The sequence below is a fragment of the Tachyglossus aculeatus genome, chromosome X2, assembly GCF_015852505.1.
Source record: "Tachyglossus aculeatus isolate mTacAcu1 chromosome X2, mTacAcu1.pri, whole genome shotgun sequence".
Taxonomy (NCBI): domain Eukaryota; kingdom Metazoa; phylum Chordata; class Mammalia; order Monotremata; family Tachyglossidae; genus Tachyglossus; species Tachyglossus aculeatus.
Genome location: NC_052100.1, coordinates 10255498 through 10274469, shown reverse-complemented (window position 1 = coordinate 10274469; position 18972 = coordinate 10255498). Strand labels below are relative to the sequence as shown.

General features: G+C 41.6%; 1 protein-coding gene and 1 long non-coding RNA gene across 8 annotated transcripts in view; one reads left to right on the top strand and one right to left on the bottom strand.

The window, feature by feature from the left end:
* The window catches only part of LOC119949422 (pollen-specific leucine-rich repeat extensin-like protein 1), a 38523-nt gene extending 29456 nt beyond the window's left edge, over positions 1 to 9067 (bottom strand). For 6 of the 7 annotated variants that reach the window (XM_038771189.1, XM_038771194.1, XM_038771191.1 and 3 more), the window contains exons 1-4: positions 8966 to 9067; positions 7568 to 7650; positions 3766 to 3843; positions 315 to 392 (exon numbers count right to left, since the gene is read on the bottom strand). In XM_038771189.1, the coding sequence (XP_038627117.1) occupies positions 315 to 392; positions 3766 to 3843; positions 7568 to 7650; positions 8966 to 9013 (287 nt within the window). In that variant the 5' untranslated portion in view covers positions 9014 to 9067. The remainder of the gene's footprint in view (positions 1 to 314; positions 393 to 3765; positions 3844 to 7567; positions 7651 to 8965) is intronic. The other variant, XM_038771193.1, reaches the window with a different exon arrangement.
* Positions 8603 to 17900, top strand: LOC119949424. The gene is made up of 3 exons (XR_005457189.1): positions 8603 to 9021; positions 13958 to 14030; positions 17825 to 17900. It is a non-coding gene; the product is annotated as an uncharacterized LOC119949424 (long non-coding RNA).
* Positions 17901 to 18972: the final 1072 nt, after the last annotated feature.

Below are 18972 nucleotides of genomic sequence, written 5' to 3'. Positions count from 1 at the left end.
AGCATTTAATACAGTGCTGTTTAAACAGTAAGCACTTAACACATAACACTATCACTACTGCTCTTATCATCATCCAAATTGCTGACTGAAAAGACAAATAATTTGAGTAGTAGACAAAGCTTACATTAGAACTTAATAATATAATCTGGGTGGACTAAAAGAAGTTAGCATTTTAGAATTAAATGTAATTAAACAGTCATTGTTTTTAACCTTTTACATTCCAGCTGCCTATTGCCACTTATACATGTACAGACTATTCACTCTCCCATTTATCTGATAGAATTTTAAGATTTTATCAGCTACTTGAATCCTACCTTAAATCTTGGACCATCTGCGGTTCAGAAAACGGGTCTGTTACAGATTCCACAGGTTCAGGACTTTCTTGCTTACAACTGCATAACACCATTTCAACAGACATACATGTATTACTGTGTAAATGATGCAATACCACTCTCCTTCCATTCTATCTGCATTAGGTAAGATACTATCCCGATTCAACTGCCTGGGTCATATCTGCATTTCAGTAGCATCTTGATTTAAATGGATTAAGCACCCAATCTCTCAAAAAAAGTCTAAAATCATTTTGGGTAACATGGACTATATTACTATTATTATTATTGTATAAGACTATGTACCAAGCACTGTTCTAAACACTGGGGTAGATACAAGGTAAGCAGGTTGTCCCATGTGGGGGTCACAGTTTAAATCCCCATTTTACAGATGAGGTAATTGAGGCTCAGAGAAGTTAAGTGGCTTGCCCAAGGTCACATAAGCAGACAAATGGCAGAGCCAGGATTAGAACCCATGACCTCTGACTCCCAAGCTTGTGCTCTTTCCACTAAACCACGCTGCTTCTCATATACACATCCTATAATTGCAGCAACCCTTCTAAGAAGGTGGGCAAGATATCCCTACTGACTGTTCTTTCCTATCTCATTCTCAGCACAGCTCTGCACATAGTAAGCACTCAGTAAATACCAATGATTGGTTGATTGCTTGGGCAAAATATCTCCAAGCACCACAATCTAATATTCCACTTTTTCAGGGGAGAAAAAGTCATGGAGATCACTAGACGTCTTCCCTCCTTGACTATTTCTCATTTCCTTCCAGATGCTGACATGTGACAATACTTTTGATTATCATCTCAATCTCTATATGTTGCCAACTTGTACTTCCCAAGCGCTTAGTACAGCGCTCTGCACACAGTAAGCACTCAATAAATACGACTGACTGATTGATTGATTTAGCCAGTCAAGAAAGATGTCATCCACAACTTTCTCTAGCACATTGCATCCTCTCTTACTATTGCACGGAATCATTTGGACAGTTAGGTACATATATTAATGACTACATTATATAATACTGGTCACCTTCTGTTTCATCTGCATTTATGAAAAACCATCCCACTTCTAATGCCTGTTACGAGTCTCCATTTCAGAAGCCTTTTGACTCAAATGGATTAACAACCACTCCATCAAAAGGACTTCGAAAACCATTTGGGTGGTATGGAACTGACATGTCCTATGACTGCAGCAATTGGTCTAGGAGCGTGAGCAAGATATCCCTTCTGAATCTGTTCATTCCCATCCTACTGTAATCTCTGCTCTTGTTTACTTGGGGAAAAAAGTACCTCTTACTCATAATCTTCCACTGTGATTTTTCAGGGAAGGGAAAGACGGAAAAATCAATGTCTTTCCTCCTAGCTTTTTGTACATTCTGTTCCAGATGCTGACACTTGACAATACTTCCAGTTTTCATGCTGATTATATACAATGATCCCTTTGCGGGACATTAGGAGAGGTTAAAACATTTTTGGCATGAATTCATATATCACTATCATCTGGATGTTTTAATGTCTGCTTCCAATACACTTAATTGAGCCCCACAGAGGACAGGGACTATGCCCCACCTGATGGTCTTGTATTTACCCAAGTGTTAATGGAGTCGGAGAACATAATAAGTGCATAAAATACATAATTATTATCTTTATTATCACTATCATTATTCAAATTATCACCTCAAAATTCAAATAATTTAAATAACGGACAAAAGCTTCACTGAACTGTATAATACTGATCATGCCTCATTCAGTCTAAACAAAACCAGGGACTTGGAATTTAATATAAAGAGTCACTGTTTTTTAAAATTTTTTAAATGTTACCACCTATTCCCACTAACACATGGTGGATTATTCACTCTCCGTTTTATCCAATAGATTTTTTGGATTTAATCAACATGTCACTCTGCAGTATTGGCATTTCAGGAATTTCAGGGTCCCCTAAAAGTTCCATTGGCTCAGGGTTGTCTCAATGATTGCTGCATAGAATCACTGTGACAATTATATGACTATAATAACTAAATAATATAATACACTTCTCCTGCTTCACTGGTGCAACTGAGACATCCCTGCTGATTCTGTTCATTCCAATCCCATTCTCACTGCTGCTCTTTATTTGGAAAAAATACCTCCAAGCTCTATAATCTATCACTATGATTTCTGAGGAGGTGGGGCAGGGGGGAGAGGGATGCGGAGGGGAGACCTGCTGTGTGAAGTGCAAGTCACTTCGCTTCTCTGTGTTTTAGTTCCCTCACCTGTAAAATGGGGATTGAGACTGTGAGCCCCATGTGGGGCAGGACTGTTTTCAACCTGATTACCTTGTACCTACCACAGTGCTTAGAAAAGTCACTTAAATACCACAATAATAATTATTATTACCTGATAGATTTTTAAGATTTTATCATCTATTGGCATCCTACCTCTCATCCTGGAGCATTGGCAATTCAAAAAATGGTTCTGTTACGGGTTCCTCTGTCTCAGAGACTTCTTCCTCACTACTGCAGTGTCGAACTGACAGTCTTTACATATGTTAATGTCTAAATAATATACCACTCTCTTTCCTGTCCTTCTGCATTAGTGAGATACTCTCCCATTTTGAATGTCTCAGTAATATGTACATTTTAGTAGCATTTTGACTTGAACAAATTAAGATCCAATCTCAACTAAAGTCTAGAACCATTTGGATAATACTGAATACATGTGTCCTATAACTGCAGCAATCCTTCTGGGAGGGTGTACAAGATATCCTTGCTGACTCAGTTCTTTCCCATCCCACTCTCAGAACAGCTTACGTTTATTTGAGAAATATTTCTCCAAGTCCCACATTCTACCACTCTGTTCTTTCAAGGGACGAGCAGTCATGGCAGTGATCTCTATACAGCTTCCCACCTGTCCTTTCTTATATTCCCTTCCCAAGGCCAACATGTGATAATACTTTGGATTATGGTATCCAATTCCAATGTTTGTTAATCAGCCACTGGGAGATGCTGAGACATTTTTGGTGTGAATATAAGGCACCTTGCATCTGGTTGATTTAATATCTGCTTCCAGTTCATTTGAGTGGGCCCCATTTGGGATAGGAACTATGTCCCACCTGATTATCTTGTCTGTTGCAAAGTGTTTACTATAGTACTGGGCACATAGTAAGCATTAAACATATAATACCCTTACTATTACTCTTATTATCCAGATCGTTGCCTCAAAAGTCAAATAATTTGAATAGTAGACAAAATCAAAAATGGAACTTAATATCTTATAACCATGGAAGTCTAAAATGAAAGAAAGACATTGGAATTAACGGTAATTAAACAGTCTGTTTTTTAACTTTTTATATTCCTCTGCCTATTCCCACTTATACAAAGACAAATTATTTGCTCTCCGATTTATTCAGAGGATGTTTCAGATTTTATTAGCTACTGGCATCCTACCTTCCATCCTGGAATATTGGAAATTCAGGAAATTGGCCACCTACAGGTTCCACTGGCTCAGGGTTTTCTGCATCATTGCTGCAAGGCACCATGTTGAGAGTTAACACATATATTAATATCTAAAGAATATAATATCGCTCTCCTTCCACTCCATCTGCATTAGTGAGATACTACCCCACTTCAAATGCCTGTGTCATATCTTGATTTCAGTAGCACTTTTCCTCAAATAGATTAACATAAAATCTCTCAAAAACAGTCTACAACCATTTGGGTAATGTGGAATACACATGCCCTAAAACCACAGCAATCCTTCTAAGAAGGTATGCAAGATATCCCTGTTTACTTGGCTTTTCCCATCCTGTTCTTGGAACAGCTTTTGCTTACTTGCAAAAATATCTCCAAACCCTATAATCTAGCACTCTGCTTTTGCAAGGTGGGGAAAAGTAATGGTGGAGAACTCTATATGTCTTCCTTCTTATCCTGCCTCATTTTCCCTACCAGATGTTGACATTTGGAGCTTATTGAGCTTATTTACCCCCTCCTTAGTTCTTATATCTATTTATCCACTTATTTATTTTTGACCTCTCTAGTAGATATTTTTGTTTGTCTCCCCCATTAGAGTGTACCCTCCCTGTGACCAGGGCAAGTGCACTCCATTATTCTGTGTGGCTTGAGTGCCTAGTACAGTGCAACAGACCAAGTGGGCACTCAATAAATGCTACTGCTACTTCTACTCCAGATATGCTTCTTCAGCACTATCAATCATATTTACTGGGTGCTTACTGTGTGCAGAGCACTGTATTAAGCACTTGGGAGAGTACAACAGAGTTGGTAGCCATGGTCCCTGCCCACACGAGCTGTAGAGGGGGAGACAGACACTAATATATGGATATGCATAATTATTATAATGGAATATCAATATTAATAATGCATTATTAATATATGGATATGTACACAAGTGCCGTGGGACTGAGGGAGGGGGGATAGGAGGGAACAATAAACAGGAATACAGTCACATAATTTTCCTACTCACTCAGGCCCATGCCAATTCCTCTGAACATTTGCCTTTCTGTATTACTTGCACCAGCCCAGCTGTTGGTCCAGTGAAATGAGCAGTGCTCTGGGAATCGACAGTTTTGGATCCTAGCCCATTTTTTTGCCTGCTGGGACTATGCCATCAGCGGTGAAGGCTTTTGACTGAAGAACCACTTAGGGTGCTTCACGACAAAGACAAAACCTGCAGGAATCCTGAAAAAGTGTGGCCAATGTGGGAGGCAAAGACTGCAGCAGTTTCCAAGGCAACCACCTGCTGAGTCAGGGCACTGATGCAAAGCATCAGCACTATACTCTGATCACTTTGGCCACAAATGGGTCCTGCCCATAGAAACCCTTTGCATTTACTTTGCAATGTGCTACACCCCTGCCCACCTACTTGCCCGTTGCACCCTGTGCCCCTGGAGGAACACAACAGTCAGTGAAGAAAGAGTGAGTGGTGCTGGGCAATCCACAAGTACAATAATCAACTGCTTTGCTCTAAACTGTAAGCTCCCTCTAATTTAAGCTCCCTCCCTCCCCCCATAAGCTCGTTGTGGGGAGGGGATGTGTCTACCAACTCTGCTATATTGTACTCTCCCAAGCACTTAGTCCAGTGCGTTGCACAAAGTAGGAGCTCAATAAGTATGATGAAGTTCTCCATCCTGAAGCCTAAGGCTCATCTGTTGTTCATGGGAGATTCTATCATCATCGTAATTCATTATTTTCTGCACCACTGCTCCCTCCTTTAATTAAATCCTAAATTATATGGAGTGATTCATTATCAATGGAACAGGATAGAATTAAATATTTGATCTTTTTCTAGGTTCACATTTGGGAAGTCTAAGAGAATGAACTTATTCGAAGATAAAAATGGGCAAATACCTTCTACATTTTGGCCAGAGTAGCAAAAAAATAACTTTCGGCTTGTATTGCTCCCCAAGATTCCATTCAAATGGACCAGCCTATAGTTCAAATCCTTCCCAAGCTGGCAATGGCTAAAAATTATTTTCATCCGAAGAACCAAAAACTCATGCGGAATGTTATTTTAACTAGCTTTTTATAGAGGTAAAACTTCCTCAGAATCCAAGAAGATAGAGAAAAATTACAGTGAGTTCAAACTTATCCACAAGACAAATAGTAAAATTAGATGCTACCAGAAGCCTCCTTTTATTTTACTGTCTTCCGAAAATGTATTCCTTTACATGTAATATTAAGAAAGCAGCAACATAACACTAATCACAGATCTCACAGTGCCTGCATCTGCCAATTAATTTTAATAAACAAAACAAATGGCCTCCCCTGACTGCTATACTTATTAAATTACTCTTTTTAAGTAGCATGGATGAAATTCAGTTCACTGGAAGATAGCCCACATACAACAAGGCTACCTAGGGTTTATGTTGACATCCTCAACAGTGTATAGAAAGTAATGGACTGAGGCTGGGTATGCTCAGTCCATTACTGCATGAATATATTATACCCTGTCCTTTTCAAGATACCCTCATTCAACTCCCAGTGCTACTGGAAGGATTAGTACATCAAGTTTCATAGCCTTGCCTGTATTGGCATGCAGCCTAGGGAAGTAGTGGCGGAAATAGGCCTAAGTAAACTGAGCCATCTGTTAAGGTAAAGTTGTGATGAGCAGCTCATTGGCTAAAGCATAAGCCAAAAAAGCCTGCTGTTGATTAGCTTTGTCGCCTTTTACAGAAATACAAGTAAACAATTTGCATGCCACTTACGAACATGACAGACAGCAATCCTCAGGAGAGGCAGGAAGTTAATCAAACATTCAAGGAGAAACTAGACAAAAATCTTGAGTTCCAGGCAGATTGATGGTTCCCTGAAACATTTCCAGGAAAATATAGTATATTGTGTGAGGGTCAGCATTTTACTGCCGCTCTTCCACCACTTTCCTGTGTAGCCGTGGCTAGGCGCTTTCCCTGTTCTGAATTTGTGTTTCTGCTTTTTAAAAATTTGGGCATTAATTTGGGTGTGGCTCTTTGCAATGTGTTTTTAAAAGCATATTAGTCTTCAATTATTTCATTTTAAGCCAATTTCCCAAAAATTCCTGGGTTTTTCAAAAGAAGGATAATTTTTTTTCTGATTTGGATCCATATTTTGATTCAAGCAGATATTTTTTAATGTTTACTTTAAAATTGCTGAATATCAAGATTCCCAGACTCTCTGGTAACCAAAATATCTGGGACTAAATAAATTTTGGATATCCAAATACTTTGCCTAACAGAAGTGAAGCAAGGGATCTGGAGGTTTAAGGAGTTTCCCTGGTACCCTCACCCCTTGGATCAAAAAGAGATCTAGGGGTTCCTTCTCCCACCAGGAACTCAAGAGTGGAGAACTGAGTAATTGTAGCACATCCTTATAATTCCCTTCCTTCCACCAAAATAAATTCTGACATTTATCCAAAAATATCACACTTTTTCTCCCCCCCCAACCCCCACCGATTTTCATCTGTTTTCCTGGGGAAACGAAGAAAATAAATTAAAATAGAAAATGAATAACTTGCTATTCCTATATAATTATATTTACCAAAGAATTATAGTGTTGGAAAAAAAATTAATTGCCTTTCTTTTTAAAGGATACCAAAGCTTCTGGACTCTTTAGAACTATTTTAATTGATTTTACTTACCTGACTTTTTTCCCCCCACGGGAGTCTCTAGTAAAGAAGTTTCTTTTCTAAAGTCACAAAACTTACCAATTATTCAAACAATTTATTTTACTTTTCTGGTCAATGCTGAATGTGTCTTACCTGGGCAGCGACTCACTCAATGAGTAGCTTTCCTCAAAAACTACAATACTCAGTTGTCCAAGTTCTTGGTCAGACATAGTTGCCTAAACAAAAGAGAATAAGGAGGCTTTCACGGATCGTTTAGGAATAAGGTCAAAAGATCAATTTTCCTAGATTTGGGGTCGCCTATTTTCTGTCACAACTGGGAACGCCCTTCTTTTCCGTCCTCCATTACCCTCTCCCCAACACAAGCGCCTCGATCTGAGGAGAATCGTTCGGGTCTGAGGGATAACGGGACCCTTCTTCCATCTTAGATTTGGGGGCGCCTATTTTCTGTCACGATTGGGAACGCCCTTCTTTTTCGTCCTCCATAACTCCCTCTCAAACGCGAACGCCTCGATCCGAGGTGAGAATCGTTCGGTCTGGAGAGAAGGCGGGACCCGTTTTCCATCTTGGATTTGGCGTCGTCTGTTTTCCATCCCAACTGCGAACTCCTTGCCTTTTCGCCCTCCATAACTCCCTCAAACGCGAACGCCTCGACCTGAGGGGAATCGTTCGCGTCTGAGGGAAAGCGGGACCCCTTTTCCGCTCTAGATTTGGGCTCGCCTATTTTTTCTGTCACAAAGGGCAACGCCCTTCTTTTTCGCCCTCCATAACTCCCTCAAACGCGAACGCCTCGATCTGAGGAGAATCGTTCGCGTCTGAGGGAAAGCGGGACCCCTTTTCCACTCTAGATTTGGGGTCGCCTATTTTTTCTGTCACAAAGGGCAACGCCCTTCTTTTTCGCCCTCCATAACTCCCTCAAACGCGAACGCCTCGATCTGAGGGGAATCGTTCGCGTCTGAGGGAAAGCGGGACCCCTTTTCCACTCTAGATCTGGGGTCGCCTATTTTTTCTGTCACAAAGGGCAACGCCCTTCTTTTTCGCCCTCCATAACTCCCTCAAACGCGAACGCCTCGATCTGAGGAGAATCGTTCGCGTCTGAGGGAAAGCGGGCCCCCTTTTCCACTCTAGATTTGGGGTCGCCTATTTTTTCGGTCCCAACTGGCAACGCCCTTCTTTCTCGTCCGCCATAACTCCCTCAAACGCGAACGCCTCGATCTGAGGAGAATCGTTCGGGTCTGAGGGAAAGCGGGCCCCCTTTTCCATCCAACTCCCTTTCAACCTTGTCAAAGCAGAGAGGGGCAACCCCTGGACGCCCCCACACACGTTAACAGTTGGTACTTATTAATTGGGCTGAGTCCCTGCCCACCCCCTCCCCTTCTTTCTCGGCCTCCCACCCTCTCTCCCCCGTTTTCTCTCTCAACACAGCGCCATTCAAGCAGATAGGCTACCCCTTTACCCACGACTGTCTGGGGCCAGAAATCCCCCGGATCAGTTTAAACCCGGCGAAAGGGCCACCCCGTAGCGGCTTCAAACCTCTAATGGCTTCCTTTCGTCGAACGAGCGGCTCATCCTTCCCGACATCTCCTCAGGTGAGTCAGCGCGAAAAGGAGGGCGGGTAGGCGGTTAAACGGTTAGGCGGGAAAACCTGCGCGCATGCGCCCTCCCCACTTCCGGCCCGTGGCCTGCGCGCGCTGGGCCGAGCGTCGACTCGACGACCCAAGCCCTAAAGCGCGCGTAACAAAGCGCGCGTAACAAAGCGCGCTCTACTAGGCCCCCCCCCCCCCACCTTCCTTTGAATACACACTTAGGGGCCTTTAGTCCCAGGCATCCAGCCAGAATGTGTAGAAAAAATCCAGCGGCGATTGATCCGAGAGGTCAGACGAATACACTTAGCACAAGCTCACCCCTCAGGAGTTTTCCTTTGCTTCCAAAATCAAAAGGATAAGCCCGCCCAGTTTTGCCGTCGCGCCTTGCCAATGAACACAATGGCTCAGAAATAGGAAGTTGACAACCACCGGGTGTTCGAAACCTAATAGCTTAAGAATGGGAATGAAAACAAACACTTGGGGTCCCGCGGGGCAACATCGAGTTGTTTTTGTGTTTGTGTGTGGTGTGCAGCCGTGTGTCTCGACAAATAAACAAATAATCGGGTAAGGGACCCGGAAAATCGCAACCGGATAACCTCGTTTAGCTTGCAATTACAAATCAGATGGCAGTTTGGATTCCAATTTACAGTCCGTAAAATGATGTGAAGCACAGAATGAAGGAGAACAAAAAGTGGCCAAAAATTTGTGGAAAAAAACAAGGGTCTCGTGTTTTCTTAGCAACATCACTTATTTACAGCCATAGGTAAATCCACAGGTATCTTTTATTATTATCATTGTTATTCGTGATAATAATGATAATAATAAGTGGTTTAGTGCTTGCTATGTGCCCAACACTGTACTAAATGCTGGAGTAGGTACAAGATAAGCATGGGGCTCAAAGTCCAAGTAGGAGGGAGAACAGATATTGCATCCCCATTTTGCAGATGAGGCAACTGAGGCACCCTGAGACTTGCCAGGGGTCACACAGCAGATGAGTGGTGGAGCCAGGATTAGAACCCAGGTTTTCTGACTCCTAGAAATTTTTCCACTAGTATGGAGACTCAAAGATAAGTCTTTGGAGGTCTGCATGGCTTCACTGACAACTTTCAATAAAGACAGTGAGAATAAGAGCGAACATTATAGACTGGATCTTCTGGATCTGAGGGTGCCACCAAGTTAGAGTTAGGGTTAAGTGTGCCAGAATAGCACCTGAGAGATCAAATAGAGCCCTGAGTTCTCTCCTACTAGCATAATAATAATAATAATGGCATTTATTAAGCACTTACTGTGTGCAAAGCACTGTTCTAAGCATTAGATTGTAAGCTCATTATGGGCAGGGAACGTGTCTGCTAATTCTGTTGCACTGCACTCTCCCAAGCACTTAGTACAGTGTTTTGCACATAGTAAGCATTCAATAAATACCATTAATTGATTGATTGATATTTTGGTAGATCAAGGAAATTTCTTCCATTTTGATAATTGAACTCCAACACTCACTCCCTGAAAGCTACAAGAATTTAGCAAGCTTGGGGAAAAAACATATCATCTCAGCATGTGATTCAAAGGTGGAAATTGCATGTTAACCTAACAAAATATATGCTAAACTCATCTGGGAATAAACATTGGGAACTTGAGCCTTTAAAATTATGACATGCCTATAATAATAATAATTGTGGTATTTGTTAAGCACTTACTACGTGCCAGGAACTGTACTACGCACTGGGGTGGATACGAGCAAACCGGGCTGGACCTGGTTCCTGTCCCACATCAGACTCACAGTCTCAATCCTTTTAAAGATGAGGTAACTGAGGTACAGAGAAGTGAAGTGACTTGCCCAAGTTCACACAGCAGACAAGTGGCAGAGCCGGTATGAAAGGATAGGCTTCGTAAACGTTTTTCTTTGATTTGAAAATAGCAGGCAATGATATCTCATTAAAAGCTTTTACTATTCTAGACTACTTTTAAATGGTAGGGCCTTCAGGAAAAATGGATATAAGGAAGTATAAAACATAAAATGAATGAGATTGCCACCCCTGAGATTCCACCCTGTCCTTTCCATCCAAACTGTTACCATGTTAATCCAAGCATTTATTTCTTGATTACTGCATCAGCCTACTTGCTGACCTGCCTGCCTATCTCTCCCCACTTCAGTCCACACTTCACTCTGCTGCCCCGGTCATTTTTCTACAAAACAGTTCAGTCCATGTTCCCCCACTCCTCAAGAACCTTTAGTGGTTGCCAATCCACCTCCACATCAAACAGAAACTCTTTATCATTGGCTTTAAAGCCCTCAATCATCTTGCCCCTTCCTACCTTACCTCTCCGATTGCCTACTACCACCCAGCCTGCACACTTTGCTCCACTAACACCAACTTACTCATCCTAGCTCATCTATCTCGCCACCGACCCCTCGCCTACATCCTGCCTCTGGCCTGGAACTCCCTTCCCCTTCATATCTGACAGACAATCATTCTCCTCACCTTCAAAGCCTTATTGAATGCTCATCTCCTCCAAGAGGCCTTCCCTGACTAGGCTCTTATTTCCTCTTCTCCCACTCCCTTCTGCGTCACCCTTGCACTTGGATTTGCACCTTTTACTTAACCCTCCCTCAGCCCCACAACATTTATGTACATATCTGAAATACAGTTATTTATATTAATGTCAATCTCCCTCTCCAGACTGTAATCTCCTTGATGGCAGAGACTGTGTCTACAAACCGTTATACTGTACTCTCCCAAGTACTTAATACAGTGCTCTGCCTACATTAAGCACTCAATAAATACAACTGATTGGAGGAAAACAATGAGACTTATTAGGACATTACATTTTAGGTTGAGAAATTTATACTGGTGATTCCTTAAATTTCTAAAAGCAGGAAGGCTTCTGGGTTTCAGGACTGGAAGATGTAGATAGCTCCTAATGCATATACTGCAGCATTGGGACCCCCATATATTCCACATGCAAGAGCTTCCCCCTCCTTCCCCCCACCCCCCCACCCCCACCACACACACACTTGTCCCTATCCCCCTTGCTCTCACATTTACTGACACTGGGAAGAGAGGTGACCCAGCATGACCCAGAAATGTGCCCCAGATCCTACATGGAACATGTGCCACTGCTGTTTCTCTCAGTTTGAAACAAAATAACTTTGAACAACTAGAGAACATAGTTCTGCCATTTGGTCTTGGGTTTGAGACCTGCTATTAAGGGAGGATTAAAGCTACAAGCTCCAAACCTGGAAGTCCACGTTTCATAACCACCCCAGGCTTTATCTGTGGCAGGGGGGCTCATTCCCAGTCTATTGTGGGGGACATAGACCCCTATAGGACAATAGATGGACCCACAAAATGTAAGTTCCTCATGGGTAGGGAATGTGTCACGTTGTCTTTCCGTACATACCAAGGGCCTACTTCAGTGCACAGCACCCACTGGGTGCTCAACAAATGCTACTGCTATGACTCCGACGCTTAGTATTACCATGAAGTATGAGCATCCTCAAATTAGGGAGCCTGAGGCAACTGTCTGGCTGTCCAATCATAGTTCCACCCTTAAAGAGACGATATTCTTCAGGTAGCATTACTATGATGGGTTTTTGTTTGATTTGAGGAAGGAGCAATGTTTTCATATTTAGAATGCCAATAAAGATTGGCATTGAATTTTTTTTTGAAAGGAAGGAAGAAATTGAAAAGGCGGGGCACTCATTAAAACAATCCTAAGGATCACTGAACATGGTGAGTTTCTTTGTCGATAATCTTATTCATGAGTGCAAATGCACTGATTTCCAGCTGCCTGCCCCAAATGCACAAAGGGCAGTGCAGATTTTTTATTTTCTTCATAAAATGAACTCTCTTCTCTTTTTTTTTGATCTTCTGACGTTTCTTGTCTTCTGACTTTATTTGCTTCCTATGAATAGGGCAAAAGAGAAAAAAATCTCATTATTAGTGTGAAAATGTGGTACTAGAATATCTACTTGCAAAAAGCCAGGCTTGAACGAGATTAAAGAAATTTCAGATAAACCAAATGTTCATTGGTCTAATCTCCTTTTGATAAGAACTTTTAAATTGTTCCCATCTTGGATTTTGGTATCATTACAGAAAATTTCTGCCAGTCAACATATTTTTATCCTTGTAATCCATCTGTGAATGTTCTTGATTATGCCAGAAATAGTATCCTCCACCTGATGAAACTAGGCTTGCTTTTTCTTCCTAATAAGATTTAAGACCAGGAAACTATGCCAATTTAAAACAACAATAAAAAATTAAATTCCTGATCCTGCTCACAGGCCAAAAATAAAAATTAAAAAACCTGAAAACCAACCCATTACAAAGGAAAACAAACTACCAAATTAGACCAGAGTAGGAAGCTCATTTGTGGGGTTAGTCTTGTCAAAACTACTAAGTGTGCTGAAGTCTTGTTTAGAGCTGAAATTGAGAAATGATTTCTGGAAAAAATAGTAATCGTAGGAGTAATGGTATTTGTTAAGTGCTTACTATATGCAGAGCACTGTACTAAGGGCTGGGAGAGAATACATGGGTGGGAAATAGACACGGTGTCTGTCCCTTGGGGTGGAGGGTTGGGGGGTCGGAAACCTGTTGGGAATTAAAGGGTAAGGGGTGGTCAGTTGGATATGCTTAGGGAGGTATGGAGAGAAATGGTGGGGACCAGAGGGTAGGAAAGCTTACTTAACCTCTGATATTATTGTTTGTATCTCCCTGGTGCTTTTAGCTTTTCAATTTCTGAGGAAGAAAAGTTGTTATGCACAAAATTTAGGTCATCTGAAGTATGGTCAGATTAATCAATTTTGGAATATTCTGGCTGGATAGGCCTTGAAATTTGAGATAAAACAAGTAGATGATTGTTTTGCAAGTCTGCCCAAATTGAATGTTCGCTTTCATAAAAAGGGTAATTTTTATTTTAATGAGTGCATTTCTTGTTACAGCGTCAAAGAAAAGCCAATTTTCTCTTTGTCATAGTGGGAATGGAAATATAATCATGGAGCCCTTCACCTTCAGGTAATTTGCTTTCCATTGTTTTATGTTTGGAAAGATGATGATGAAAGAGTAATGGAGAGTAGCAAATCAGTTGTTGAAACCTGCAATATCTTAGCAGAGTCAATTATTAAGCCCAGAACTCCACTCCTTGTCCTATAGGCTTAATCCTTGTAGAGAAAAGTGGAAAGGATTTTAGAAATACATTTTAACAATCATTTTTCATCCTCAAATTTGATCTGATTGTGTGGTTTGAAAGCGCAACTGCATTATGAAACCATCAGCTGGGAATTACTGTACAATGAAAATCTAAGTGTCACTACAAACTTATAATACTTCCTTCTCTCATAGAGGACCAGCCTCCTCCTTTTCCTTCCATCTCAGTAGTGAACTTTGGCTCTAGGACTCTTGAATTTTGCCACCTGCCATTTGGAACGGACTCTGCCTCTATTTCTGCACTCCATCAGCTCCCTCTCCTCTCCCTTCAGATCTCATCTGAAAATAAATGATTTCTCCCTTTCCTACGTCTATAAATTTCTCTCCCTCTGCTGTTATTTTTCGGTAGTTGTTAACTCCGAGAAGTGTTTGGGACTCCGCATGTGTGGAAGATACTACACCAAAATAATAATGCATGATATTGGAAATAATTTATGGCAGCTGAATTAGCACGTATTTCATATTCCACAATTGTTTTGAGAAGTTCATGTTCATGGATTTGAAACAGTACCACAAAGACTTACACCTAAAAAATGGTAAAGTGGTCATAGATTTGAGGTTAAAAAAGATCAATCTCAGCTTCATTCAAACTCACCAGTGGCTGGTTTAAGACATCAGTTGGGTTTGTCACCTTTTAAATAATCAGGAGGAAGAATACTTGGGGAAAAGAATAGAGTTATATTATTATAGTACCTTAGAGGTAGAGATGCAAGGAATTTATTATGTCTGAATTAGTACATTCTCAATCAATCGATCGTATTTATTGAGCGTTTACTATGTGCGGAGCACTGTACTAACTGCTTGGAAGAGTACGATGCAACAGAGTTGGTAGACACGCTCTCTGCCCACCCCTTAGGGCCAATGCAGGACTGCTCTCTACACTCTGTGGCTGTTTATTTTACTCTGATAAAGCTTACCCTGTTGGTTTTAAAAGGAATCGTATAGAGAAAAATGGGTAGAAATAGAAAGGGGGAAAGGGGATTAAAATAATTGTGAAATAGAAGTAGATGATTTTTAAAAACCCATTTGACACTTTGCAATTCTCTCCACCAGGGGGAGTGAAATTCTAGTTTGATCTCTCCACTGAATGGGTGAGACAGAATTGGAAAATTCCTCTCATCCCACACAATAAAGGAAAAAAAATGGTCAGAAAAGTGAGTACGGTGATTAAAAAAACACCCTTGGTAACTTTGATGATAGCAAGTAAAGTTAAAGAGAGGAGCTGACTTTGCATTCGGTATGTTAAGTACCTTCTGCTTAATCCAAAACATATGGGAAACGATCTTCAAATGCAAAATAATCATTACCCCGCAACACTTGGTTTCATCTCGAAACAATATCTTTTAGCAGAGAAGATTATTAAATAACTGTATCTTGTAGCAGAGAAGATAATCAAATAACTCAGAATAGTAGGTCCTAGTACAGTTTCCTGCTACATGATTTGCCTACACAGCTCATCCTCCTCAACCCGACACATTTTACATTTGAGTATCAGCAATGTGCTAGGGTCGATATACAAGTAGATATGGTCTTTGTTTATTGCCCTTTATAATCATCATCATCAGTTTGAGTCCCTACAGTGTACTGAACACTATACTAGGTGCTTGGAAATAATTCAAGTAAAAGATGGTTCTATTCTGTCCTATTTGTCTTTTGGGGGGGGGGCGAAGGAGGGGGAAGGAGCAAGGGCAGTTGGAGCACAGGGTGGGTAGATTTGGGCTTGGGGTGGTTTAGGGGTTGGGGAGTGGGCAGGTCCCTTGAGGCGTGAAGAGGTGGTGGGGATAATAAGGAAATGATTTATCAAAGGCTTTAACAGTTCATACAGCCCTCAGATTTTTTAAAAATGGTATTTGTTAAGCATTTACTATGTGCCAGGCACTGTACTAAGCACTGGGGTAGATACAGGCTAATTAGGCCGGACATAGTCCCTGTCCTACATGGGGCTCACAGTCTTCATCACTATTTTACAAATGAGGTAACTGAGAAACAGAGAAGTTAAGCGACTTGCCCAAGGTCACCCAACAGACAAATGGCAGAGCTGGGATTAGAACCCAGGTCCTTCTGATTCCAGGCCTGGGCTCTATCCATCCGGCCACGCTGCTTTGACACAATTAGTCCCTGAAAACTGAGTGTTGAATGTTGCACGTTGGAACCAAATTTCTTTTAGGAATAATGTTATAAATAGGGGATTGATTCTTGAAACTAGGTTGGACCTACTTTTACCCAAATTACCCATAGTTGTGTACTCAATTATAGCTATAACTACATTAATGAATTGATATTTAGTCAGAGAGTTTCAGTCCTCTGATAATAACTGGAAGTTACTCCCCCTTTGATGGGAGGAGTTCAGTGACATAAGACCATAAGCAAATGCCATTCCTGGTCAGACCAATGGTCCACCCAGCCCAGTATTCTGCCTGAGAGTGGCCATAAGATGCTTGAAGGAACCATGTGATGGTTGATATCCTCCTAAATAGTTGGGAATGTACTATCTAACATCCCTAACTTTTCCCTCTTAAAATCCATAATGGGCCTCTTGCCAATGAATTTATCCACATCTCCCGCACCCCCCCAACACACACACCCCCGCCTTGAACCCACTATATTTCTGGCCTGCACAACTTCCCGTGGGAACAAATTCCATATGTTTTACTGTCCGCTCTGTGAAAACGAGAAGGAAAATCTCAGCTATTTCAGAGTGAGATTCATAGAATCTCAAAAGCTGGTCCTATTGGATTTATCCCAAAACCATGGTCATAAGTGTCTCCCCATACCTTGAAGATCTCAGCAGCCTCTCCCATGTAGAGTGATACTGTGCGGCTTAAACTCTCCAAGGAAAGGCACAAGGCAGAATGGATATCGCTAAAATTCAGTGTTTCTGACCTGGCTGATGGCATCAGAAGGGTTCTGCCATGACCCCCAAATCAGCAGCATTTCCTCCTCTGTGTGAAGAAAGGAAAACCCTGCAGGAAGCAGAAGTTCACAGGGTAAAAACAGAAGTAGGAGAAAGGAGAAAAATAACCTTTTGGGTGTGACGCTCTCTCCCCCTCTCCAAATCCAGAGACAAGAAACATCATTCACCATCCTGGCTGTTGTCCTTGGCCTGCTTGGGTTTACCCTGCTGCAGGCAACTACTGTCTTTAGAGTTTGAAGAATCGAGGGGTTAGTAGTTATCCGATTTGTATATTTCTGTAGTGAACTGATTAGGAAGATGAATTCCTTGCCGTAAAATCCCAAGGAATTCCACTATTCTGTTGGCCTTTCGAGGGGTGATCATTATCAGTATTTCAGATCTTGCTTTGGGGAGCAGCTAATGAGAGATTTTTTTCGTTCCTCCCACCCCTTTTTGTCATAACACTTCTCCCATTTCCCCTGATGTGTTATAAGCACATTTTTAATTTCTTCTCTCTCCCAAGGAGAAGTCAGTCCATCTACCTACTTGCTTTCTGCAAGCCAACAAAGTTGCTGTTCTCATATTTCACACCAGCCTTCTCTCCCTGGCTGGATGCTGAAGCTTTCTCATTAACACCACTTCACTCTCTTGCACATTTCACACTTCCTGCTCTCACCCGTCTGCCGTCATTTTCGCCTTTTCTTCACAGGCAGACAGATGGGAAGGAAAAGGAGAAAGGAAGCAGGAGAAAGGCTGCTGTCTGAGTTGACAGAGCTAGAAACAACAGGTCCTGAAATAAATAGCACTTCCACTGCCACCAAGGATCATTCTTCATCTTTCGCGCAGCTAAATTGAGTTTCGAGAGGCTTTCTGTGTAAGGAGGATTTAGATATGACTTTTAAACTCTATATTGTGTGGACGTTACAGGGACCATGTGACCCTTTGGAATATCGGCATAGGCTATGCCTCTTTCCTAATTCGGGATAATGTGCCACACTACCACTGTCCTCCCAACTAGGGAAATGGTGTGGTCTGGTGGAAAGAGCTCGTGTTCAAGAGTCAAAGCACCTGGGATCTAACCCCAGTTTTGTGACTTGTCTGCTGTGTGACCTTGGGCAAATCAATTCACTTCTCTGTGCCTCAGTTTCCTTACCTGCAAATTGGGAATTAAATACCTGTTTTCCCTCCTACGTGGACTGTGAGTCACATGTGGGACAGAGATGGTGTCTGGCCTGATTAAGCTATATTTACCTGAGCAGTTGGCACATAGTTGTGCTTAACAGATACTTTCCCAAGCACTTTTAGTACAGTGCTTTGCACATATTAAGCGCTTAATAAATATGATTGAATGAACGAATGAATGAAAATGTTGATCAAAGACAACAGCAGAGACTCAAGGTTTTCACTTCCGTATCTTTACCAAGAAAACCCCACAGATACACATACCAAAATAACTTTGTCAGAAGATGGGGCAGTCTGAAGAGGGTATGGAGTTGCTATGGGTCGGAAATGACCCAATGGCGTTTGAAGAAGAGAAGGCATTTTAGAAAAATGGTCCTGGCAACAGAGTGAAGTATTTGGGCAAGTCAGTTAACTTCTCCAGGCCTCAGTTACCTCATCTGTAAAATGGTGATTTAGAGTGTGAGCCCCATGTGGGACAGGGACTGTGTCCAACCTGATTAACTTTTACCTACCCTAGCGCTTAGAACAGTACTCGGCACATAATAAGTGCTTAACAAGTACCATAATAATGATTATTATCATTACGGACTGAAGAGGGAAAAACTAGAGTCATGGGAGTGGATGAGTGAAAATTGAGAATCGATCAATCAATGGCATTTATTGAGCGCTTACTGT